The sequence below is a fragment of the Pezoporus flaviventris genome, unplaced genomic scaffold (genome assembly GCF_033815535.1).
Source record: "Pezoporus flaviventris isolate CSIRO_AGI_PZ_B2104156 unplaced genomic scaffold, CSIRO_AGI_Pfla_v1 ptg000015l, whole genome shotgun sequence".
Classification (NCBI taxonomy): Eukaryota; Metazoa; Chordata; class Aves; order Psittaciformes; family Psittacidae; genus Pezoporus; species Pezoporus flaviventris.
This window is the reverse complement of record NW_026892563.1, coordinates 24,780,129-24,807,381: the sequence shown is the minus strand read 5'-3', so window position 1 is coordinate 24,807,381 and position 27,253 is coordinate 24,780,129. Positions and strand designations below refer to the sequence as shown.

Below are 27,253 nucleotides of genomic sequence, written 5' to 3'. Positions count from 1 at the left end.
GTCCTGGCTGGACCCAGAGAGGTTATAGATACACCATCCTCGAGATGTTCAAGGCCAGGCTGGATGTGGTTCTGGGCAACCTGATCTTGTTGAAGGTGTCCCTGCTTGTTGCAGGAGTTTTGGACTAAATGATTGTTAAAGGTCCCTTCCAACCCAAACTATTCTGAGGTTATTGTCCCCTCATCTGAAGCTGACTGGGCTGTTTCTTTGGGTATAGTCTTCTGGTCACTTGGGTAACCTCTGGTAAAGATAGGCAGATTTCTGCGTGTCCTGGGTTCAGCAGTAGCAGTCATTTTTCTCCTTCTTGGTAGCTGGTGCAGTGCAGTGTTTTGACTTTTGGCTCAGGAACAGAGCTGATAACGATGTTTTGGTTTGGCCAAGGACTTTGTGAGCCTCATGCTCTGCCAGGGAGGAGGGGAAGCCAGGAGGAAGCAGAGACAGGACAGCTGACCCAAACTGACCAAAGAGGTATTCCATACCACAGTACGTCATGCCCAGGATGCAACTGGGAGTTAGGCAGAAGGGCTGGGAATCTGCAGGGTTGGAGGAGGTATCAGTCGGTGCTTGGTCAGGCTGGAGGGGGACGAGTTATCGGTTGGCTGATGGTGAGGTGATGTATTCTCTTCCCTTGTTATTTCCTTTATCATTGTTATTATTGGTGGTAGCAGTAGTGATTTGTGTTATACCTTAGTTACTAAACTGTTCTTATCTCAACCCGTGGGAGTTGCGTTCGTTTCGATTCTCCTCTCCGTCCCTGCGGGAGTAGGGGGAGGGCAAGAAGGGGGGGAAGTGAGTGAACGAGTTGTCTGGTTTGGTTTAAACCACAACACTGCATCATCACCAGTTCCAGCTCTTACTAACTTGGTATGTTGCTTTGAAGCTTTCTCTGTGGGTGATTTAAAGATGACTGGTAAATATGCCACCTACTTCCCAGTGCTCAGTGGAGCTACGTATGCAGTGTACAGACTCTGGTGCTTTAATACAGACCAGGGAAGGAGTTTGCAACTGCCTGCTGGCCCCAGCAAAGATGCCGAATACTCTGTTCCTTTGTGACCTTACTGAGTAGAAAAGGATTGAAGATTTTGCTCTTGGAATTTATTATCTCTATTGGATGGGGAATGTGTTGGCATAATACTGCTGCTAGGAAAATGGCACAGAATTTAAAATTTTTCTTTCAAATTATTTTTCAAAAATGTAAACTGCTTAGAGGAGACTTTCATACCCCTTTTACTCAGGTCAGCCTATGGAGTTTCAGCTAGTGAAGGATGGTGGAAAGTTACCAGTGGTGATATTACAACACCACCACTGAGACAAGGAAGACAGGACTGAATTATAACAAATTGGGGTCATAAACTAAAGTTGTCGTAAGTTTCTTGAGACTGTGTCCTAACATGTTAGAATATAACACATTCAGTTTTCTGTGGGAGCTGAGGCAAATGTGTGTTTCAGTGTAAAGTAATTAAAAATTCATTAAAACCAAACCAAACCGGAAAAAAAACCCCACCCAAAACCCAAACAACCAAACTTGAAACAAACAACCCAAACTAACAAAACACCGCAAACAGAGATTCTCAATATTATGTTCTTTCTTTCTCCTTGAGAGAAAGCAGCCTAGAAAATGTCAGTTTCCTTTTGTGGAGTGCATTGCTGAATTTGTAATTGAATTTCTTCAGTTTTGAGGTAGTAAAATGATATGCTGATCATTGGTATAAATCACAACACATCTTTAAATACTTTAATGTCACTGCTGTGTTTGAGGTTCATTTTAATTCTAATGTTATCTGCATCCATTGAGGTTATTACCTAATGCACGTGAAAGCTGCTTACTGACCTTCACAGGCCAGCAGCCTGTGGTGTTGCAGCAGCCTTTCTGCTGGGATGCCGCACGTGCCACTGGCTTCCTGGCATTTCACCCAGAAAAGGCTGGAACTGCTGTCAGAAACCTGTCACCTTGCAGGCAACCTGTTAATACTGCCCCAAATCTTAGCTGATTGATGTTATCTGTAGGCTCATTCTTGTGCAGAGAACTAACAATGTGTGTCTCTTCATAGGACTTATTTTTAAATGATTATTAGGGGTAGGATAAGCTGTTAAATAGTTTTACTGAATGCTACAAATAACGGTGTGTAACTTTTCTGATGGGATTTCCTCTTGTAATGCACCTTGGATTAAAAGTTGGGGTGGGGGTGACTTCACCACTGTAAGACCTCACTGCAGTGGGGTGGAGGTGCTCCCCTCTGCTGCTGTTCCGCAGCCCCCTGTGTTGTTTCAGCCTAATTTCTTCTGGTCCGTGGAGTGGGCAGTAGCAGGCAGCACTATTGGGAGCTGTGTGCTGGCCAGATGGAGAGCCGGGGTGCTGCTGAGGATGTTGGGGGGGCCTGGGGTTGGTGGCCTTGTGGTGTTGGGGCTGTTGCTGAAAGACAGGAGGGCCGGCTTGCCTGCGTACATGCATACTCTGATCACAGGGCCTGTTCCCTTAGGAAATCGGGTTAGTAATTACTTTTTTCAATCCGACTAAACGGAAAAGCCTTTATTGAAAGGCTTTCTGTTACTGTATTTTTTTTTCCCATTCCTATTCAAAGCAGACAGGTGAGTTCTTTGCCCAAATGTGTCGCTGCTATTGAATACTCTTCATAATACAGACCTGTCTTATAAAGTGCAATTTAACTTTTATTTAGGATTTCTTTTTTATAGGATTGCTGTACTATTCTAAACTTCGTGTGGAACAAATTGTTTATGAAATCCAGCCTGGTATTGCTTGCCTAGGGCACATGGGGGAGTTGTTCAACACGAGCTGGCACCTCTGATACCTATGTCAATAACAGCTGGAGTAAGTGAAATCTTTCTTGTTGTGAATACCTGAACCAGGGAGTAAAGAAGAGCATATGGAATTTCAGCTTTTGCAGGCTCAGGCACTCATTTGATGGTGTGCAACTTTGTATGAGTGTGCATTCATTTGTATGGTGTGCAGCTTTGACCAACAAGAAACAACCAGGAGCATCAGATCCATTACTGTATGAATTTTATATTAATCTTTTTTTGGAGTAAGTTTTCTGCAATAGTGCCTAAGTAGGTCAAGGACTGCAGAAGGCTTTTTTCCCCTTCAGTTTCTTTCATGCGATAAAACCAGGATTAAAATAAAGGCAGTGAAACAATTCACTCTCAGGAGGCTGCAGCTCCACAACAGTTTAATGTAGCGGAATTAGGTGAAGCCATTGTCTTGTCCTCTCCCTTGTCCCACCCCTGGCTCTTGCAAAGTCAGCAGGAAATTAATTAAAACCAGAGAGCATCTTTCTGATGGTTTATTGAGAGCCTGGGCTGGCTTGCCAGGGGTTCATGTGAGTGGCGGTGCTGGCTCAAAGGAAGGAGTGGCTCGTGGCCAGAGCAGGCCGTATTTGGCAATACCAGCCTCTAGGCTGGCCAGCTCTGGCAGGAGCTACAGCCAGGGAAGGACAGCTGACTGGTCAGAAGCAGCCTGTGGTCTGACAGCCCTTGAACTTTACTGTTTGCAGGCATTGCAGAGGCTGGGATCCCACCAACCTGAGGACACTTGCAGCTTACACAGTTGGTCTGCTTGTTCATAGAGTTCCTGTTATAATGACAGTGAGGAGAATGACAGGGCTAGCTTGATGTTGTTTTGTTTTAGGAGTTCTTCTGTATTATGCAGAGCAGGATGGCAGGATGAGACTGTCATGATGGCTATTTGGAAGAAAACCAAAACCTTAAACAAATAAATTCCTCCCCCCCCCCCGCCCAAGAAATAAATAAACACTTGAACGGGCTAGCAGGACTGCCCTCTCAATTTGACAGGTGGCAAATAATAAATGGGTGATGAAAGGACTGTGAAGAGCCTCAAACTTGAGGCAGAACAGCTTTTGTTTGGTGCAATGAGTTAAACTGGTTGGGATGCAAAAGAAAAAAATCTTGGTGGGAAACTAAAATGTAGATCTTTGCAGTATTGTTTTAGACTTCAGAAAGACAAGATCTCATGAAAGACATTCAAAAGGACATTTTTAATAGCTGCTACAGTAAAATAATGATACCCTGGGCAATAGACTTTCCTGTGAGGAGAAAGCTTGTGCCTTGGTGATACTTCCTGGGCAGACACTGTGAAATACAGTATTTAGGCATGATAGTAAATGTATAAAACCAGAAGAAAAAACAAAGTAGCCAAGAGTGATTGGAAAGTATGTGTGTATATTTATGTTTGTGTATGTACACACAGCTGTCTGTCTCTTGTCCTCAAGCTTCCTTCTCCTTGCTATTTGTATCATGTCACCTATTATTAAGTCCACTGGCTTTAATTTGCTGTGGCTTGTGCATAATGTTGACAGCTCTCTGGATACTGGAGTATGAATGTGTTGAGGTGGGACTAGGTTGTGGACCGAGGCTGGTGCATGCCAGTGCTGCGTGGCACTGCTCAGCTGTTGTCTACGGGTGGGCTCTTGGAGGAATCCTTCTGAATTTTAAGTGTAGTTTACAGATAATGTGTGCTGGTACTTTGAAAGACCCCTCTCGCTGCCACCAATAACCAGTCACCCATCAGATTTGGATCAGAGCAGAGAGATTTTTGCTAATTACTGTCACAGTTATTGGAGTGTGCGTGAATTGAAAAGGATTTTTGGTGAAGCAGATTTTCCTGTGGCTGTTCAAGTGCAAACAACCTGAAGCTTAACTTACATCTAGTTAAATGAAACTAAAGATCTCATTGGTTTTACTGTAGTTAATTAATTTTTAGAGCTGTTGTCATTACTATTGGGAGCTTCGCTATTCCTGAGCAGGGTGTAACAAACCATGACGGTAGTTTAAAACACACAGACCTCCGAAGTCTCAATAATTTTACATTTCTGACACCTCTTATGTTTTCACTAAGTACAAAGGCTGCTGTCCTTTCTTGATTGTCAGCCTGTCAATGAAGCTCGTTTAAGAGTGGTTGTCAGTAAGAGCTAGAAATGTGAAACTAAGCAATTTTTTACATGCTCCTTCACTCAAGCAACACTGTTTATGAATCAATTCATGGACTAATTTTAAGACAAGAGCTTCAGTTACTTTTATGTTGTTTGTTCCTCTTTTGGTTTGGAGGATTGGTTTTAAGCCATGTTGCTTTGATGGAAATAACAAGATTGTTGATCCAGTTCATGCTTCTTTGTCATAGGTCACACCATTTATTACTCTTGTGAGTTCGTTTAAATGGCTTTACCGCCTCGTTAGTGTCTGTTCTCGGTTTCTCTTTATAATGGCTACTCATCTTGCCTTCAGCTACTGTTTCCTTCTTTTGTTGTTGGTGGTGGTGTGGTGGTGTCGGTTTTTTCTTTTCTCCACTGGGGAAAACTAAATCTTTTGGTACTGTAAACTGAGCATGGTTGGTTGTACTCCAGGTAATAGACCTGCAAGGCAGCTGAGTTGGAGTCCAGGGCTGAGTTTCAGTGCTTTTTTGGCCTGAGGGAAAATGAGACAAAATCCACTAAACAAGTTCAAGGAAGTGCGTTTCTGTTCCTTTCTGAACGTTCTCCATATTATTACATGTATGTACTCAGTGGTGCCTTTTCCAGCTTTGGCACCACAAATTTTTAGCACCCTGGAATTTGCCTAGGAAGATCCATATAATAAGGTGATGCTTCCCTCTTGCTTTATTCTTCCCACCCCCTCCCACCCCAAGTTGTGTAAGAAATCTGGCTTCAGTGTCTCATTCCTTCTCTATGTTGTTTATGTGGGGTTTGCCATATATTTACTGTCAGTAACTACAAATCAGACTCCTCAAACCTCTCTTTACAATCTCAAGTCTCTCTTTACAATTTCAAAAAGTGTGAAATTAGCTTGAATTAAAATAAATGTGTTATATGTTGAGAATACATGAGACTCTTCTTAGCCACATAGGAGGCTCAGAATAGTGAGCATTTACATGAATGCATGCTCTCATGTTGTGTAGATTACGTAGTATTAAATTTTGAGAAGTCACTTGTTAAAGCATTTTCAGTTGAAGCAGTGCAGCTTTGTTATTGTTCATAGAAATGTAGTGAGAGTATTCTGAATGTTGTCTTATGATTAAATACAGTTATATAACACTGTGATTAAGTAGGATCCTTTAATTTTTCAGGGAGGACTGTATGCTCGCAAGTAATGCACTCCATCCTTTTTTGCATTTTATTTTGTCCAGGCTGTGGTTGACTGAAGGTTATTGCCATACGCTGTGCCCTTTTGCTTCCTTGAAGGAAGTTTGCTCTCAGTCCAGTTGCAGATAAGTAATTATCCACTTTGCACAAGCTGCTGCTGTAATTGGTAGGTTTTGGAAGTCCATGCAGAACAGTTCTGGGCTGAAAAGCTGTGGTCTCGGTGCATGTCCTCTCTCTCCACAGGTGAATTTTGTCCAAGCCAAAGCTGAGATGCATTTTGCATTTGTATGTGTATGAAAAAAAACATCTTTATCTACTTTCTTAGAGAATATGATGTCATGCAAGAGGTTTCATTTTCCATGACAGAACAAAAGAAACCTAGTTAGCACATAACAGGCAAGGGAACCCAATTCTGCTGTGCTTTAAGAGGTACTCTAATAATCATAGAATGGTTTGGGTTGGAAGGGACGTTGAAGACCATCCAGTTCCAACCTCCCTGCCATGGGCAGGGACACCTTCCACTAGACCAGGTTGCTCAAAGCCCCATCCAGCCTGGCCTTGAGCATTTCCAGGATGGGGCATCCACAGCTTTTCTGGGTAACCTCTGCCAGTGTCTCACCTCCCTCACAGTTAAGAATTTCTTCCTAATGTCTAATCTAAATCTACCCTCTTTTAGTTTAAAGCTGTTTCCCCCTTGTCCTGTCACTACGTGCCCTTGTAAAAAGTCCCTCTCCAAATTTCTTATAGGCCCCCTCTAGGTACTGCAAGGCTGCTTTAAGGTCTCCCTTGAGCCTTCTCTTTCTCCAGGTTGAACAGCCACAACTCTCAGCCTGTCTTCACAGGAGACGCGCTCCAGCCCTCAGATCATCTTTGAGGCTCTTCTCTGGACTCGCTTGAGTAGGTCCATGTCCCTGTTGTTTTGGTGGCCCCAGAACTGAGCACAGTACTGCAGGTGGGGTTTCATAGGAGCAGAGTGGAGGGGGAGAATCACCTCCCTTGACCTGCTGGTCATGCTCTTTTTGATGCAGTCCAAATACAGTTGGCTTTATGGCTGCAAGTGCACACTGTTGGGTCATGTTCAGTTTCTCATCAGCCAACACTCCCAAGTCCTTCTCCATGGGACTGCTCTCAGTCCGTTCTCTGCCCAGCCTGTATTTGTGCTTGGGATTGCTCTGATCCAGGTGCAGGACCTTGCTCTTGGCCTTGTTGAACTTCTTGAGATTTGCACTGTCCCAGCTCTTGAGCCTGTTCAGGTCCTTCTGGATGGCATCCCTTCCCTCCAGTGTGTTGACTGCACCACACAGTTTAGTGTTGTTGGCAAGCTTGCTAAGGGTGCACTCAATGCCACTGTCCATGTCGCCAACAAACATGTTGAATAGCACCAGTCCCAGTACTGTCTCTTGAGGAACAGCGTTTGTCACCAATTTCCACTTGGACTTTGAGCCACTGAGTCTGACTATCCAGACAATTCCTTATCTGCTGAGTAGTCCATCTGTCAAATCCATGTCTCTCCAGTTTAGAGACAAGGATGTTGTGTGGGACAGGGTCAAATGCCTTGCATAAGTCCAGGTAGATGACATCTGTTGCTCTTCCCTAATCCACCAGTGCCATAGCCCCATCATAGAATGCCACCAAATTTGTCAGGCACAGTTTGCCCTTAGTGTAGCCATGTTGGCTGTCACCAATTACCCCCTTATTGTCTATGTGTCTCATCATAGTTTTCTGGAGGATCTGCTCCATGGTCTTTCTGGGAACTGAGGTGAGACTGACTGGTCTGTAGTTCCCCAGGTCTTCCTGCTTTCCCTTTTTTTAAATGGGGGTTATGTTTCCCCTTTTCCATGAAGTGTGAACTTCACCAGACTGCCAAGACTTCTCAAATATGATTGATAGTGGCTTGGCCACTTCATCTGCCAGTTCCCTCAGGACCTGCGGATGCATCTCTCATCGGGTCCCATGGACTCATGCACCGTCAGGTTCCTTAAACCATCTGGAACCTGATCTTCCCTTGCAGGAGGTACCTTAAAACCAGTGCAGAAATTTATCTTGGTCTTTGCAGTAGCAGAATACTGCTTTTAAAAATTTGTGTATGTATACCCAGTTTTTCATTTACATATTTATATATATATGTTTATTTTGCACACCAGAGAGAAAAATCTTGAGGGCAGAGATGCTAAAAGCCTTCTGGAGTTTACTGTTTTCTCTGTATTTCAACTTAGTATCTTCATGGAAGGAGTTAGTTTTTATTTGCGTATTTGGAACTTGACCAACAGTTTATCTAGAAGATGGCTAATGTATCTGTGTTGCTGGAAGCCATAATGCTCAGCAGTGTATGTGGGCTTTTTAACTCTTCCTGGGAGATATGATTAATGTGGCAGAAAATGACATTTACAGTAGTAATTGAGGTTCTTTAGCCTGCTTGTCCTTTGTATGTTGGTTTGTTTGTGGCAGAAGCGTAAAGATTTTATTTATAGATGATTACCTTGTTCTAATCTCTGTGGTCTTCTCATGAGAGCAAAATCATATGAAGAAACCAGCTTACTAGCTGCTTGTCTCCAGGTGGTACCATTAGCAGGTTACATTAAAATTGTCTTTAATATAAAATATTTTATGCAGTGTCATTTGGATTTTCCTCCAACAAATAGCTCTTACAAACTGGTGTTGCACTGGGAAATATAGTAAGTGGGTTTCGTATGGAGGGACAGAGTCAAGATGCTGTTCTCAGCAGTTGCATTCCCCCTCCCCCTTTCTTTTTATCTCTGGTACAAGTATTCAGCCCTTGGGAAGGAAGGGATTCCCATAGTTCAATTTAATTATGTACTATTTAAATGAACTGCATAGTGAGGCAGTAGGCCCTGTTTTCTTTTGATAGTGTTTGGACCATCTCATTTATTACTAATCATACAATGTTTTCTGTGCTTGGAAGCTGAAAAATGTTTTTTTAATCTTCTAAGGTGGAAAGTGCTTGTGTTGCAAATACAGATATTTGGATATTGCCATGAATAAAGCAAAAGATTACATGTACTTCTTTAGAAGCTACAGAGGTGAGAAAATAAGCAGATCAAAAGGTAGTTATTTTTGTCCCCTAAATTTATCTGTAGTATAATTCGGAATTAGTCAATTTATGAGATTTACTGTGTCCAAAATTTCATTTGTATAATTTAGCTTTTTGCTGTGATTTTGACAAGTTATCAGAGCTTACAGTACTGTCACAGAACTAATTTGGGCACAGTATCTCTCTACGTAGACAATAGTGTAAATCCTTTTCTGCTTCACTAGTGCTGGCACAACTACTGAGTATGCTATTGTGTGAGGTTATAAACCAGATAATCTTAATTGGGCATTTCCTGAGAGGAAGGGAAGATGACTGAAAAAGGAAAGAATTGGAAATAAGGGCATGCATTCTTAATATTCAAATTTGGCTTCCATCCAGGAAAAGGGTGAGAATTTCCTGTTAGTTGAAATCTTCCAAGAGCTGAAAGCCTGGAGATACATACTGCATACCTCGGGGAGCCAGAGGAAGGGGGAAGGCTGGGAATAGCTCATGCATGAAAGCCCTGGGGAACTGATTGCTGTGTCCTGTGGTGGGACCAAGGGGTGTGAGCAGCTGGATCTCAGGGCAGTGATAGCATCAGGAGACTGTCTCCTTTTTCTGGCCAAGGATTTAGGTTACCCTGTAGCAGCTGTACCAGCAAAGTGTAGGCCAGGTCCCGAAGCCTTTTTAGAGATGAGTCAAATGCAATTCAAACTACATGGAGTGTATGTGGTACATATATATGTGAGTATATAACGTACCACATTTGGTGCAGCACTGCAGATACACATGGAGTCTTGACTCGCTTAGCTGGAGGATCTGTGCTATATAGATAAACTATGGAATCTGTCATGTAAATATGAAGAAAGAAGTGGATACAGGCAGATAGGATTCAAAATAATTGAAGTGGATTTCTTAGCACCTGTACTTGCACCTGGAATAGTCTTTTGGGATCTGCATTTGTATACAGTAGTGTTCATGGACATTTGAGGGTCAATATGCTTCAGTCATTTCAGCTCAAGTTAGCCCAAGCTCCAGGAAGAGTAAAGCTTCTAGGCTAGATATAATCAGAAAGAGCATTAATAGGAGTAAGGAAGGTGGCTTGCTTCATATGTTCAAGTCTGTCCTAAGTATTGTATTAAATATTAGTTAAGGTACAGAAGAGACTTAATGATGTAGCAGTTGCATTAGGAATTGATCTCCAAGCTTCAGTCATGGATAATGGTAAAATTTTTGTAATAATTTTAAATCATCCAGTGTGCCACACAATAGGCTGTACTAAAGGAATATAATTCAAAAAAAATAAACTTTATCCGTTTTGACTTTAGCAGTCTAGTACAGATGCAGTAAATTAAAGTTACATCAAGAATTAAGTAATAACAGCTCTCTGTAGGTACAATTGTGTTTTATAAACTTCCTAAGTGAAAAGAAAAGCAAAAAGAAAATTGGATCTCAATGGCTAATCATGAGTGGGGAAAAAGGTTTGATAGGGATTACTTGCACTGTCACTTGTAATGAAAAAAAGTAGAATTGCCTTTGTTAACACAATTTTGTGGGTGATAACCTATCATCAATATAGTGGTAAAGGAGAACAATGGCAAAGTTAAATGTGCAGCTTCAGGAAAGGTCTGTACACAGTGAAGATGATGCATATTTGAGGGGATAAGGGGAAGATGGTGAATGTGTGGAATAGAAGACTGCCAATGAAGTGGTGTGTTAAGGAGTTTTTTAGCTGCCTTAGGTAGTTTCAGAATTATTTCTGAAGACCTCTTTGTTGGCACGTACTAAGAGAACACAGGTGGAAACTATTGAAATCATACTCTTTTGTTGCTTTGTTTTTATCTTTTCCTTCTTCCTTTTTGGAAGGAGGTGTATCGTCACTGTAACTTCTATGTGATTTGAAATAACTCAATGAGAGATTAGTGGCAGCTTCTCCGCATTTACCTGAAAAGTCAGTAATGTCTGAACCGGGTGTTTGTGGCTCCAGAGCAGTTCGGCTCCATTTGAGATACTTGGGATAACTGTTTTTTCCTCTTAATTTATGTCATTTGTAACTGGGATGCTTATGGATTCTCTGTGCTCTTCACCTAACTACCAGTTCAGAATTTTGGAGCCAAGTGCCTTAAAATCTTGACTTGAAGAAAGTATATTTAGGTACTTAAATCATCTCTTTTATGAGAAAGGAACATCTCTGGGCCAGTTTTGGTCTGTTAAATGTGTATGTCCTTGGGAAGGGGGCCTTGAACCAGAACTTTACACCAGAATACTGAAATCTGGATATAAACTACAGATGTCTAGGTTTTTAACTGATAGCTGTGCTCATAAATTGACAGCCAATATTTTGAACTGCTAAGAGATTGTTTGTTGGTAAACTGTGTCTCTTCTCTCTTTTCCCAGTTTTTGTGAACAATGAATATTCTTTGGTGAGCCTTTCCAAGTGTTGTATATATAGTTGAAGATAGAGAAATCTGTTATAACTTTTTATGATAATTTATAGTGAAACTATTTCCATTTTATTAACCATCATGTTGGTAGCAAATACAAAAATAAATCCAGTTTGCTGCCATGCATTGGCCTTGAATTGCTCCTGCCAGTTTTAATGCTTTGTAATTCCCAAATACTTTATTTCTTTCCTTTGCTTCTTGCAGACCCAGGGGCAGGAAACAACTTTATAGGGGAAACAAGCCCTGCCTTTGTACAGTGCTATGAAATGCACAGAGTAAACAAATGAGGGGGTGAGGGATGGGGATAGAGTGGGAGTTTGTTTCCCTGCATCAGTTCGCTTTTCTTGTGCCAATAGCAGGGTTTTTAAAAAGCAAAGACAAAAAAAAAATAGAGGGCAAATTGGATTGTTAGTAGTGTCCCTTAGGATCATAAATGAACGGAAGATTGTGTACATAATTCATAAACATCCTGAACTATATGCCTTCTATTTCAACTTATTAGGGCATGAAGTAGCGCCTGCCAGGTTCATTTCACATTGGGGAATTCAGCATTCATGCAGCTCTTAATTTCCTCCTCTGTACAAAGCTGCGATAAGGAGAGAATAAGGGTATTTGAATATTTGATTCCAAATACTTGAAGAGAAGCATTGTAGAAATAGCCGCTAGCCAATTGTAGTTGGTGGTTTGTTCTTTTTTAATGAATACAGAGAGTAACATGAGAACATTTATTTGTCACTGATAGGAAATATGCTTTTTGTGTACTTTACAAAATCTTCTCTTTTATAAATTAAGTTGGTTTGAGTTGAGGATGTGGTGGGCAAACAATAAAAAAGAAAAACCACTTGCAAATACCACTGAGCTTTTCTCCTTTTCCCATTTGCCAAAGGAAGAATGGAATTTCTTAGAACTGAACAATGGTCAGTCCTCTTTGTTTTCATGGGTTTAATGTTTCAGATGGTTGTAATGGTTAACTGGAGTTCAGGGATTCTTCCATGCTAGTGGTGTGATTTTTTTTTATTTATTTTTTTTTTTTGGTGGTGTTTTTGCTTCTGTGATGTGATACCTGAGCATGAGCAGAGGCAATCAGCTGTTGGCTCTAAACAGGAATGGGACCAGATTATTCATTAAAAAAAAAAAAAAATAGTAAAAGGGCCAAAAATTCTCATTAAGTGAATATATAAGAGACTTAGAATGTCTTTTGTTCCATCTCCATGTGTTACTTTAAACTCAGTCATGGATGTTGACTGATGTGATTTGGGGGAGTTGGATTTAACTGGTCTAGGAAGGTGTTTAAGATAAATTGTTAAGGTTTTGCTTTTGTCTGTTTTGTTTGGTCATTTTGACAGCATTTCTCTTAAAACAGAAATGATCAGTAGAGAAAAATGTCTTACTTTTGAGGTTGGAATGGCTGGGCAATATGTATGTTAAAGAAATACTGTGATTGAGAATAATTGAGAGTTGAAAAAACTGGTTTTGGTGGGAGTTCAGTCAACTGTTACCCCTACTGCCTTTGAAAAGCAAGCTTATTTGTTCAGGAGAGCCAACTGTGGCTTTATGTAGGTCCTTAAACCCATGTTGCATAGGCTCACTCATTATAATTCTTTTTGTTTTACAAAATAAAAGCCAAAGCACTAAACCCCACCAAAAAAAACCATTACATTTGGGAATTAAAAGGGCCCAAGTTGTAGAAACTAAGGCAGACTTAAATAATGAAGACTCTACCCCGCTGTGGTGCATAAAGCTCAGAGGGAGTTACTTTTAAAGTTTGTAGAGAAGCATACTCTTGTAAGTAATTGGTTTTGCTGTTATTTGGCTCTTATTTTCATGATTTTTTTTTTTTTTTTTTTTTTTTTTTAGCACCAGCAAACATTCTTAAATCAGCTGCGGGAGATCACTGGGATCAATGACATCCAGGTTTTACAACAGGCGCTGAAGGTAAGATGGATGTCTGACTTGTAGCTGAATGTATACATCTTATAACTGCCTGTGAAAACCCTAAATCCCACCCTTTCTTACCCTTCCCTTCCATTCTCAGCTTTTAAATACTTTTTACATTTATTTTGGGGAGGGAAAAAAAAAAACTAATAATGATGCCTTGTTCACTTTAGGAGGAATCTTGATCTGTTTTGGTAGGAATAAATTCATATTTTTTTTTTAAATTAGTATTAATACATAAATGTTAACATAAATTAATCTGGTGTTAAATGAAAAGATGGGAATGGTATGACTTGTCTTTAACCTTCAGGTAAACCGTTTTGAGAAACTTTGGTGCTACTACAGTTGCTCAGGTGTTTTCTTGTCAAGGTGTAGAGTGAAGAGCTCTTCTTGAACTTGCCACCCTTTGCTAATCTGCTATTTCTTTTTTTTTTTTCTTTTTTTTTTAACCACTGTAAATTCTTTCACAGCACAGAAGAATTCCTTAATGCAAGTAAGGAATGGCAGGTCTCTCTGCGTTCTGTTTCCTCCAATATATATCTATAAATAAAATCTCCCTCAAGCAGAGGTTTTTTGGGCATTAGGCATGGTAAATAAGGATCTAGTGAATTTACATCATATATAGTAGTTCAGATCCAGCATAAATCATGTATGCACCTACCCTTCAAAAGCCAATATTTCTGGCTTTAAAAAATGAAATGATGGGTTTTCAGAAGAATTCAGCTGAATGGTGTTGAAGTCTGTGTGTACTGATTATGCTTGTTGAGGGGTTATCCTGCTCTACAAGACCTTTATTTTTTTTTCTGAAATAAGTGGAATTCTATCAAAGTAAATTTTATAAGATGTTTTATCTTTGTTTTGATTAAAAATATGTTAAGTTTGGAAACTTTATTTTCTAGTGAGTATTTCACCTGACAGTACAATGTATCGTTGATCTTCTGAGCTGCTTGTAATGGCATTTGCTGTTGAGGAAAACTAAAAAAAAAGAGTGAGGGGACTCTCATATCTTGTTTTGTTGATGCTTAAAGGACAGCAACGGTAATCTGGAGTTGGCTGTGGCTTTTCTTACTGCAAAGAATGCCAAAGTTCCCCAGCTAGAGGAGGCAACTTACTACCAAACAGCCCTTCCTGGAAATGACAGATACATCAGCGTGGGCAGCCAGGCAGACACCAGTAGGTATTTTTTCTTTTTATAAGTTTAGTATAAAGGCAAGGAGACTAAAAACTTGCCTGTGAGATGGCTGTTAATATGCTGCTAGTTCTTACTTAACAATTTTTTTATTATGTGTTCTTTCTTTCTTTAAATGGTGTTTGGGTTTTTTTTGTTTTTTTTTTAATTATTTGAGCTTTTTTTACCTGGTACTGATGTATGGTACTGATCAGAGGGTGAACAACAGGGTTTTCAATCTTTTTTTTAATGTTTTTTCCTATGATAGGATTTATTTTGGGGTGGTGCAGTAAATAAGTAAAGGCGAAAGCTGGGTAGTCTTCTATCAAAATAAAACAGAATATGTGAATGTCTATCTTAAGCGTATTAGGCTTTAGCATATTAAGAGTTGCTTCTCTGTGGCTGCAGTGACTTTCCTAAAGAAAGAAGTGAGAGGTTAAGTGTGATTTTTGTAGTAAAAGAGTAGGTATTTTATATGTGAAATCAACATAAAATATACTTAGTTTTAAAGATTTTTATTTAGTTGATACAGGAGGTCCCTCAATCTCTGTTTCTTTGAGCCATGTGAGTTCTATTCCTTTGCTTAAGAGCATAGTCATTTTTAGGGGGGGCGAAAATGTGTTAAGCATATTAAATGTGTTCTGCAAATAAATATAGGAAAGAATATGAAAGAATAAGACAAAGAAAGTTCTGTAGTGGGAATTACTTCTGTAAATCTGAGTTTCTTGATACTGTAGTTACATCCCAACATTCTAAATACAGATGTAGAATATTTCAGTTATATATTGATCCTTCAACCATGTATGCAGTACAGCTATATGTGGCTTTTATTAAATGGGTAGAGTTATTTAGCTTCACCCTCAGTAGGGTTTTTTCTCTTTGTTTCACTAATGCAGAGGTGACTACAGTTGCACCACTGTAGAGAAATCTAGTTGGGTCTTCTTGTCAGCTGCACAATTGTTGTGGTTTTTTTTTTGTTTGTTTGGGTTTTTTTTTTGTTTGTTTTTGTTTTTTTTTTTTTTTGTTTGTTTTTTTGTTTGGTTTAATTGGAAATGAGTTTATTCTCAACATCTCAGATCTGAAAGCTGCATTTAAATCCTTGGTGTTACTAGTAATCCTGTATGAAATGCACTGAGTGCATTATAGGTAGCTGTATTATCCTCTCAGTAAATTGTGGGGGGTGGTTTAAGTTTCCCCTCCCTTGAAAGAAAACACACACAAAGCCCTCTATATATTTATTTTTCAATGCCAGAAAATGGACATAGGGGAAATGGAGACTATTTTCAACAAACTTACCTGTTGTCAGTTATTGTCACAGTCTCCATTGTCGTAGTGTCCTGTACTGAAGACCTGCTATGGCAGTGGAATGGTAAGCTGGATTCTCTTGCAGTCCGTATTTAATTAGATTTATTAGTAATCCATTAATTACAAGTGTTTAGTTTCACTGTCACTTACTGTGCTATGCAACCTTACTTAACATGCGAGGTGACAAGGGGTAGAAGAGGGAAGAGTCAACCCTGCAGAGTCCACGTTACCCACAACTGATGATCAAACTAAACAGAGTCAGTCTCTAGTTGTGCATTCCAGGCTGATTTGCAGGATTCTCTTTTCTGGAGGGCTGAAGGCAGACCGAGATTCCTTACACGTTTATAGCACTATAGGTCACTAATCAAGAAGCTGTGGAAAAACAGTTTTTTTCTTGTTGTTATTGTGTTGGGTTTTCTTCATTTTGAGGGGGGGTGGTGTTGTGCAGAGAGAAAGGGGGAAAGTGTTTACATCTTCAGTGTCTGGTCAGGTCCTCACTGGCAACAAAGATGAGAGTCCTTTGCCAGCCTTCACAGTTTTAGTTAGATTGGAAGTATGCTATGATTTGAAGGCATCTTGGCCTTTTCTTCACATTGGAGGATTTACAGGGTAAGAACTCAACACAACACAAGAAAAGTCTAAACCAGTCTGATCATGGAGATCTAGTAAAAGCTTCCTGCAGAAACTTGTAGTTCTCTTGTGATCTGCTTGCATGTCATGATTTTGATTATGAATTTAAAAAATGCACTATGCTTAAAATGTACAAGTTTAATAAGTACTGCCATGTAAGGGAGTAACATGAAAGACAGCAGATGGCTTGGGAGAAGAGAATGGAAGGGTGGGCATAAATGAAAATCATCTGCAACCATCATCACTCCCTTCTGCAAAGAACACTATTAGCAGTTCTCAGTAGCTATGCCGAGTTGCTGACAGTATCTTGCCTTTCAAATTTGACTCCCTTTTACTATCCCACGTAGGTATAATTACGTGAAGATAATTATAACTCACCCTTACTGTTCCTTACTGCTTAACTACCTATGTGTGTTTGGAACTTAGAATGTTATGAGTCACCGAGCTTCACAGTCCCACAAAGTTAAGTCATCAAACTTGGGATGAAAGGGAGTTACAGATAAATATCATATCTGTTTTATGCCACAGAAAACCTTACAAAGGCTTTTGAACATATGCCTTGCATTAAGGTATATCAAATGTATTTTGGGAGCTTGACTGGCTACATTTCTTTGAAATGGTTACTTAATTAAGGGGTAAAATAAAAATGTATATGTATGAGTAAATAAATGGATGTATAACAATCAGCAATAGCCTGAATTGTGCACTGGCTCTTGCAAAAGTGACCGTGGATCATTCAGCTGTTTGCATGTTGTATTTTGTATGTTAGGAGGTATAAGAAAAGCTGATTTCTCTTATTAGCAAATGCAACATTTCATCAGATGCAAAAATATTAATGAGTTTGCATAAAACTTACTCCATCTTTAAAAGCAAAGGCTGACTTGCACAGTCAGTGTTATTCATTATGCTTGCCTTTTTGCCTGTTCAAAAATGACATGTGCAAGCACCTGCAAGCGTAGCTTTTCCATGTCAAGAGTGATGCATGCTTTATCTGATACCTTTGCAAAGGTTGTATTACTCTTTCGGAATTTTTTTGTTTGTTTGTTTTTTTCTTTTCTTTTTTTTCCGTTCTGCAGTCTGCTAGAGAGCAGAAGATGCATTAGGGTTGCAGTGTACAAATGAACACACCTTTTAATCTAAGATCACTTTAATGTTCTGTTTAGTAGCATAAGTCCTAGGCACTGCACTTCAAGCAAAGCAAAAGACATTTAGTAGTGCTTTCCAATATTTTCACTATATTGATTTCTCTAGAAACCTTTTCTTTTTCTCCATTTGAGGTAATTCAATGTATTTTCATCTGTGGCTGCACAATGGAACTGTTGCATTTTTAAGCATCTATCCATTTCCTTCTTATTAATTGAGAAACTTCCAGAACCCATGAGTAAAGGAAGCAGCAAGATGAAAACATGTATTTTAGAAGTTGTATTGTCGTCTTATGCAAGAGCTGTCAAGACAAATTCTCTCCCTCCTTTCTTTTGAAAACTCGAAATTCTTTTCCACAAAACCTGAATTATTACTGTTCACAATTGTACATTCCACAGCTGAAACAAAAGATTTCAAGCCATTTTATAAAGACATAGTACAATGTCACTATAAAATGCCATGCACACCAACTTGAGGGTTGTGGATTTCATTGCTTCTGGGACCTGGCTTTTTATCTCTTCCTCTTCCTAGAGCCTGAGTCTTTACATAGGTTTCAAAAGTCTTTCCAAGGAGGCAGACTTAACTGCACCTAAAACCTCCTGAAGGGTTGTTTATATAACATTTCTTAAAAAACATTCTGTTCTATAGGTTCTGAAAAGTTTGATTTGTTTTGGTACTTCAGTGACCTTATTGTAGAATCTTAATGTTTTGCCTTAATCCCTCTCGCTTCAGGTGAAGTCTTTTTTTTCCTTGCACTATCCCATGTGGAGATTGTGATACACTTCATTCCTTTTGTCTCAGATGAAGTGTCTTATGCTCAAATGTGGTGTATCATAATATCCCCTCAGACTTTTCTCATAGCTGAACTAGAGAGCTCAAATTCTTTCCAAGGCTTTGGATGTTATTCCTATACCTATTGTAACTCTTTTTTAACTCTCTTCTAGACCTTCTGTAATAGTTCTGCCTTTTTTATGAATTGTGACACTCAAAACAATAAATAATACTTCAGCTGAGTTCTTAAGGGAAATGGGTGAATTGCTATAAATGTCCGTTGTAGTACTCTGACAACATACCTAAGTGTAACACTTTGTATTTTTCAAGTGCTGTGATGATGTGAGTTGCAGGTTGAACATGAGTCAACTGTAGCTCCTAGATCCTTCTTGGCACATGTCCTAGTCAGTCCTCATTTTATAGCAGTACATTTTATTGTTTCTGTGAGTAGAATTTGATGCTAGTTTCTTCTGTCACCTTACCCAACTCAGATATCGCTCTCTGACATTTCCTTCTATTTCAGGGATAATGTGTCATCTCAGTCCACGTTTCTGGGAGTGTCGCTAGCTTGGTATGGCAGGGTCCCTGCTTCAAAATGTCAGGAGTCTTGTACCTTGAGGTCCTCCTTACATCTTACAGATTCAGTTGTTCCTTTGTTCCATCCTGCCTATCCTTTCTATTGCTCTCAGTGTGAATCATCAGTTTAAGGTGTTATCATCCTAGGATAGTGTAAATGCAGCTGAGATGCGAAAGTTCCTGTAAGATAGTGATGGCCAACATTTGCTAGCTCTTTCATCGACAGAGCTGTTGGAGTTGGCTGAGTAGTGCTGGGGTGCTGCGTACCCTTTCCCCATCCAGTTTTAACCAAAATTGGCATATATAGCCAATTAAATTCCCTTAAATCTTTATGTAGGAGCCCAAGACGTTCATGATGTTTAACATGACAGAATAGATAATGACAATAAACAAAACTGATGTAGTCTCAACTTCAATGTTTTTTCTTTTTATATTGTTGCTGTGTTGAAATTGGAGTCTTGCTGCTGTATTTCCATACTTAGCACCTGTCCTTTGAACCCATCAGGCCTGCCCCTTCATTTTCCTCTCCCTGTGCCAGCAGTCGCATCACTGTGATTGTTTATTGCCTGTCCCTGGGTTCAATTGCTACTTCAGATCTGTCTCTCATGCAGTTTCCCAGCCTGCTCAAGTTTGAAGTTCCTACTCTCTGCCTCCTCCTGGTATAAGTAACCAGTAAATAACACAGTAATTGTTTTAGTGACCTAGGCAATTACCAAGTAAGAACCATTTATTTAAGTGATGATAGAAACTTCCTAAGCAAACAGACTGATAAGAACTTTGTTTTTTAGAAAAGAAGATATGAGGTTAGATAATAGTGTGTGAATTTACTACATATACGCTGATATATTTGTCACAAATTTCAATTTACAACTTAGAATTGCTTTATAGAATTACAACTGATGTTAAATTCTCTGGATCTGATGTACCAGAACCACACATCATTATATAATAACAATGTTGTAAACCAAAAATACATTTCTTAGAAAAGCAGTTGATTAATTCTGCATGTTAATTTTAGTTGAATAAAGGTCATGAGTGCACTAAGGCAGACTTTTGAAGAGCAGTTTCTTCATTCATAGAGAATTCTTTTTTCAGAAGGAAACTTTTTTGTTTGTTTAGTAGTCATGGCTTAGTTAAGAATGTTTGCGTTTTCTAAGGCTGTGATACACAGAAGTATCTCTATGAGCAAAAGCAAGTGTATTGTCTTAATGTTCTGTGGCCTAAATAAGAGGAGTATTACAAAATTGGCATATGTAAATTAAAGTCAGGTGACTACAGATTTGGAGAGGTGGCATTCTCAAACCTTAATGAAATGCATCGTTCAGCCTGTCACAGGAAACTCGTGTGTCTGATAAATACTTTGTATAAAAGTCAGCTTTTGCTCCCTGCCCTCCCCTTTCAAACTCAGATCTTGAACACAGAAATCAGTAGGTCACGTAGGAAACTTCAGTAGGTCAGTTTCATGATTGAATTCCAGTAGTAATTGCTATAAAATAGAGTCATAGGTTCGCATTAGCACTATAAAATTGAAGAGAAATAACTATTTTAAAACTAGGTTAATTTTTTAAGATTGTGAGAAAAAACAAGGTGATAATACTTGCAGAATAACTGCTTCAAAATTTGACAGTTTCACAAAAAAAAAACCCAAACCGAAACAAAAAACCCTAAAGAGAAACCCCAAACCAGAAAATGTAAGAATTTACAAAACATGAAGATATTTTTAAACAAACAAAAAAATACCACTGCATGAATTTGACGTAATGTACATTTGTATAATCTATAACCAACTGACAGGAATGCAAACTGTGCAGACAAGCTGATATATATAGTTTTGTTAAGAGTTTAGTCTCTGACTGTTCCCCTTCTGTTATGACTCCTATTGAGAGTTCCTCTTTGTAATCCTGTGGTTTAGGGTTCAAGTCATACATGAGCTGTTGCAGCTTAGTGAATTACTGTGTCAGCTGAGATGCTGAAGAAGGCCTTGAACCTGCTCCAGGTACAGCAAACATGAGCTAAAATACATGAGCTTAAATCTCCAGGACATTTTTATTTAACATTTGCCGCAAACTAAAAGCTTGAATGGAGTAGGTTACCATGAATCAGCTGATATTCAGAACTGTATTTTTCTGATACAAGTTATGCTAGTTAAGCTCTCTGTAACATGAATCAGTTGCAACACTCGCATGTGGTGGTAGTATCTGGGAGCAGGTCTTCACTGTATTGTCTCTCTTCATGCAGATTTGGAGCAATGTGTGTGTGAAAACAGCATTTCTAAAGAGAATGCTGTATTGTCTGCTCCAAAACTTTTGTTGCATGCCAGAGAAAACTGTTGTGTCAATCCACTTCCCGAAAGCAAGCGGAAGTCAAGGGTTTGGGATTTTGATATTAAAGTGGTGTAATCACTGGTAATATGAATGGTAGTAAACTTCTGATTACATAGGGTGGTGGTATAGATTAAGAAAGATTAAGGAGCTAGGGAGGTGCAAAGAAGTGGAACGATTTAATGAAAATGTGAGGTGCAGTTGACCTTGATAGATTTTTGTATAGCAGTGAGAACTTTTGTTAACCATAGAATTTTCAGCTGGGCTATGAGTTCTTTTCTGGAAAACACTCCCCATATAAAGGAGTTTACTTCTTAGTCTGAATTTCCTATTTATTGTTGTAAAAGAATTTCACCACTGGCCTGACTAGAGACGGGAAAAGGAAGGGATATTTCCCTCGTAATCAAAGTAATCCTGTACTTCTCCATCAGCATGTGTGACTGCCTGATTAAGGCTCATTCCATCTTCAGTTGTGACCACTATTACTCCTTTCAGGAAAACAACTTGTCTCCAGTGGGATGAGGTGTTTGTGTGTGAATACATGCAAACGAGTAGAAAATACAACATGAGCACTACATTTTAGAGTGTAATAGGTAGTGTGTGGTCATGCCATCCTCTCATCGCTGATGACCTTCCTAGCCTTTCCCCTCTAGAACAGAGCCATGCTTGCATGTGACCCTGATTGAGTTAGTATTTAGCCTGAATTACCTTGTTCTCATCTTGTATGTCATATTTTCTCTGGGTGAGATTTCTGCTGGTGATTGTTGTAATTCCTTAGGAGGGAGAAGGAAATTCTGAAGGAGAATTTCAGGCATTTGAGTTGAACTGTCCTGATATGTTGAAAGATCTGAGCTGACTGTAAAAGGTGTAAGAAAACAAACTGTTAAGTGTTGCTTTTGTGGCCATAGCACTTTTCCATACTTCCAGATAACAGATTGCCCAGTTTACTTTGCAGGTAAGAATGCTTCCTTAAAAGGCTCACTAAATAAAATAGAAACTCAACCATCTCCAATGGGGAAAGCAGGGCAAAGTTTAAAGCTAGCTCTTGAAGATGCTGGTGTTATATGTTTATTTTACGATTTCTATTCAGTTTCGGCTTTCTGTGAGGACACGTCATCCTGTTTTCTATTCATACATAGCTATAGCAGTGTTTTTTGTATCATAAGTTCAGTGTTTGATTTCAATCCAATGAGAAATGTCACAGACAAGTAGGCTCACAGAAATAGGGAAAGCTGTCTTGACAGCAAGTCAGCCCATCCAGGAGAAGTCAGAAGCTAGATGGAGAGGCTGTCTGGGTGTGAGTAATTGAGCTGGCTTGGGGAAGGAGAAATGCAGACAAGCTGATCATCTGTTTTTGTGAGCAGTCATCAGTTTCAAATCTATATCTCTTTCTCTCAGTCTTTTAGCTTCTAATGTCCATACTGCTGTCTGGAGATTAGTCCCTTTCACAGCTGTTGGGGGTAAGCTTTGGCCTTGGAGGAGGGAGACTGAAATCATCCAGTGCTCCATGTGTATCTGTTTAATACTGCACATAAAAGTCTCTTTTGCACTTTCTCCTCTCTTTCTGTCTGGATGAATTTGCAAAATGAGACTTTTGCCCTTGAAATCATGATAACCAATGACCTTGGCTTTTCTGAAAATCTTGTGCAGTTGAGGGACATTCCTGTTGGCCCTGGCTGCTCTGAAATCATGGCTATGCTGAACAGGGGTATGATTTGTATGGCTGTGTGATGTGGGTAGGGAAATCCCTCCTTAGGAGTGGCATTGCTGTCAGGAAACGAGATTTTTCTGGGGATGTTGGCATCTGATTCTTTAAATAATGGGATTAGAGAGGGAGGCAGAAGTAGGGCTGTTTCATCTTCCTTTACACAGTCAGTAGCCCATTCAGCATTCCCCACATGTCCAAGTATGGATTCTCATTTTAACTTCAGTATTTGTTTTCTTAATTCTGTTGAGATGGGGTACTTCCAGTAGACAGAAATTTGGTGTAAATGTGTTCAGAAAACGAATGCAGAGACAGGATAGAAAATAATTGGGTTAAGTAAGGAACTCTCCCACATGTTATGAAACTGTGTGAAAGTATTTGGTTCACCAGTGCACAGAAATACATGTATAATTTGGTGCTATATTGGGAAAACTCTACACATGTTCCTCCTTTAGGAACGTAAACCAGCTATGCTCAGTTAAGGTATCCTTTTAAAGGGAAGGTTATTTTCATCATCTGTTCCCTGGAAGCAATGAATTATGGTAACTAAAGTAATAAATTTAAGCGTATTGCTTTAAGCGGGCTTTCAGAAACCATGGATTCCTAAATTTGTCCCATAGCTTTGCGAAACTTAAGAACTTTAGGAGGATGGGAGAATATTGCCTGTTGTATTTTAACAAGAGCAAGCTTTTATCTGACTTGGAGGTGGAAGGGAGACATTATCAGGGTTAGTACTTGGAAAAGTTCAGGACAAAGGAGGGATGGACTGGAATGGTGCTCAGCGATCCACTTGGGCTCTCTCTCCTCTACAGTAAGACTTGCCTTTCATTCTGTTTCAATTTTAATTTTGAGAAAGATAGTTTTGCTTTTCAGATGTGATTGATCTCACTGGAGATGATAAAGATGATCTTCAGAGGGCAATTGCCTTGAGTTTGGAGGAATCAAACAGGGCATTCAGGGAGACTGGAATAACAGATGAGGAACAAGCCATTAGCAGGTAAACAAACAACTTATATAAAGCAGAAATTAAATTAAAGAGTTGGAGATTGGCCTGTATTGCTTTTTTTTAACTTTTAATTTAACAAAAAATAACTTGTTTACTTTCACTTGTGCTACTGATATGCCTGGCTTCAGGATGTTGCTTTAATGTATTTTATGTTTTACATCAGAAAATAGTCTATTATGTGGGTGCGCTAGGATTTAACGGTATGTTTCATGTTGGTGTATTTGTTTAAATATTGAGGAAGTAGTTGGAGATAGAGGGTATACGGTCATATTTAAGTAGGACCTACAACTTTTGTGTATCAGGTAAAAAGCAAAAAAAACAAACTATAATTAAGAAGTTAATAAATTATTTGTCCTGTTTTTTTGCAGTGTTCATTTTACTGTAACATTTTCTTACCTCTGTACTAAGGCTGAGATTGAGGGAGGGGGATAGTAATGCTATGACTTGAGTATACTAAGAGCAGCTGCTGCATTTTAGCTGATAAAGTATGTTATTAACCTGTTTAACAAATAGGATTTATAAGCTTTGAGTGAAGTTAACTTCTTGTTTTAAAGTTTTATGAACGTAATTTTCTTGACTTGGCCATGATAATAGTCTATAAGTTACCCTTTGATCAGATTTTTTACAGTATTTTTTTTGAATATGTGTGTTTACGTATAAATATAGATTTAATTATGAAATACTCGGGACTTGAACTAAGTGTGGGTATAGGGAAGTTGGTGGTTTTCATCTGTGTCTGGCCTTGGGAGAGGGATGTTTGTTTTCACATTTGTGGCTGGCCTTTTTCTAGGAGAAAAGGGCAATGATTTGATCCTTGCTTTAGAAGGTTAAGTGCTGCCTTCTTGCAAAGACTAATTTTCTAAGAAAAACATAATGATAGGGGAGATTCACCTCAATAATTTTTTTCCTCAGTTCATTCGATTTGACAGACTAAAATTTTTACCAGAAAAGTCTGTCTCTGAGAATATGTTACTTTATCCACAGCCATTTCCTTTTTCCTTTTGAAAAACAAATGGACTAATTGTGAGAATAAGCATATGCCTCCCTTCTCCCCATTTGTGATAAAAGCCATCTTGTTTTATGAATTTCAGGTAACACATTTCAGGAGAGAAGGTGGGCTGAAAGAGATTTTATGTTATTGTTAATAATCGGAAGAATATTTAAAGTGGTGTGTTGTGGGGTTTGTTGTTCCCCCCCCCCCCCCCGAAGACTTTAGTATGTGCATGTATATGAGATTGTGGTGGAAGTTCTGTCTAGTTCTGATTCAGAATTTCAGCTCTTGCATCTTCCTTTTTTGAAGGACAGAATCATCATAGTTACCAGAGTTGTGGCTTAGTCAGGCACTCAGAAAGACGGAATTGTTTCTGGATATGGAAATCTTTTGCCTTTTTTCCCTTCCCCAAGCCTTGACTGCTTTTGCTGTGCTCACTTGTTGGGAGCCTTGAAGCTTTAGAATGTTTCCTGTAGACTTTGTTTTTCAACTTATCAAACTAAAAAGTCTCTCTTGGTCTTACCTGCTTAGCCAATAACTAAATATGATAAATACATTCATTTTAAATGATGGTATATTTCTGGTTGAAGAAAATAAAGTGTGCCATTCTTTTTTTCTGTATATTCAAAGACATACAGACAATCTATTCAGTTATATACCAAGAAAATGCTGGTCTTTTGGATGTATATTTGATGGAAAAATTACGCACAGTAGTATATGCCATCCAGAAATATTCACTGAAAGATCCAGAGTGTATCATGACATAAAAAAGGGAATGGGACTTTGCTTGTGAATGGAGGCAGGGAAGAGTGAGAATCTTGATAGTTTTGGCAGCATTGAGGTATTAGATCAACTCAGTTACATACAGTTCAGCCTGAGTTGATGGCAAATTATGTCTGAGCTGTACAAATACAGGAAGTTCAGTATTGAATTCTAGATCTGAATTGTTCAGGCAGTTTCCTTAAGGAGAGGACTTCAGACTGTTATTTAAAAAAAAATTAAAAAAGAATCACTTTGTAGTTAACACCCCACAGAAGAATGTTGGCATTCCAATAGAAAGCACAGTATCTGTGCAGGACTTCTCAAAAACAAAAAGTAGAACACTGTGGTTGTAAACAAGTCAAGCTGCAGCCATTTGCTTTTGTTTTTGTAGGTTAAGTAAGAGGCAGAAATAAAATAAGTCAATAATAAGCAAATTAAACTATGGAAATCTTACATTTTAAATAATGTAGTATGTGTGCAATTTTAGATAGGCTTTTCTGTGGAGGTAATTTTTTTTTTTTTTAAAGGTATTCATAGAGGCTTGGAAGCTAATTTGCACTGATTTTGTTAAGGTTTCCAAGGGAGCATTAATGGAATTTCTTGACTTTTGTAATAAATCATAGAATCATAGAATAGTTAGGGTTGGAAAGGACCTTAAGATCATCAAGTTCCAACCCCCAATGTTTTAATGCACATAGAATTTGTCTTCCTGAATGTAATTGCCTTGTGCTACTTAATGAGGATGGATCTGATTACTACGTAGGTGTTGAGAGGAAGTGCAGCTGAAATGTCCAAGTGCCCAAGCTGAACATCTTTACATGGCATGTTTAAAGTTTTCTTACTGTTCCATTTTTAAGTCTCCCAGTGAAATGTGCATGATCAGTGTATTTCCTAATATGAAAAAGTTTCTTCTGTTTATGTTGCTTTCCATGGATTTTCATGGAGGATGAGGCTGGCCAGATAAGGCTTCACTGAGGAAGCTACTAGGCTATGACTGAAAGGAGAAATTAGCTGCCCTGTGTTGTGCCTAGTGTAGTAGCTATATTAAAATGAAGCCCATACTATAAGTTTATATTTTATATATAAACCCATATATATATATATGTTTAGAAGGATGTGCACAACCCCTAGGCACTTCTTTTTTCTTTTTTTTTTTTTTTTTTAAATTATGGTCAATGAAACTCCTGGGTTCTCTCTGCACTGTGGTTAAGCATTGTGTGTATAGAACAAAGGTGGAACTGGGTGGGGGGATAAAAGGTTTGGGATATTCCTGGATGTCCAGCTGTAAGAGTCACAGGAAAAGGTCCTTTCCTTGTTCTTTTAGCTGAGTAACAAGCCAGAGTGGGCTTTTC

General features: G+C 39.0%; 1 protein-coding gene across 3 annotated transcripts in view; it reads left to right on the top strand.

Moving 5' to 3' along the window:
- The window catches only part of USP25 (ubiquitin specific peptidase 25), an 89,862-nt gene that overhangs the window by 9,981 nt on the left and 52,628 nt on the right, over positions 1-27,253 (top strand). For 2 of the 3 annotated variants that reach the window (XM_061453777.1, XM_061453778.1), the window contains exons 2-4: positions 13,446-13,523; positions 14,552-14,696; positions 24,016-24,139. In XM_061453777.1, the coding sequence (XP_061309761.1) occupies positions 13,446-13,523; positions 14,552-14,696; positions 24,016-24,139 (347 nt within the window). Of the gene's footprint in view, positions 1-13,445; positions 13,524-14,551; positions 14,697-24,015; positions 24,140-27,253 lie in introns of those variants that run through there. The other variant, XM_061453779.1, reaches the window with a different exon arrangement.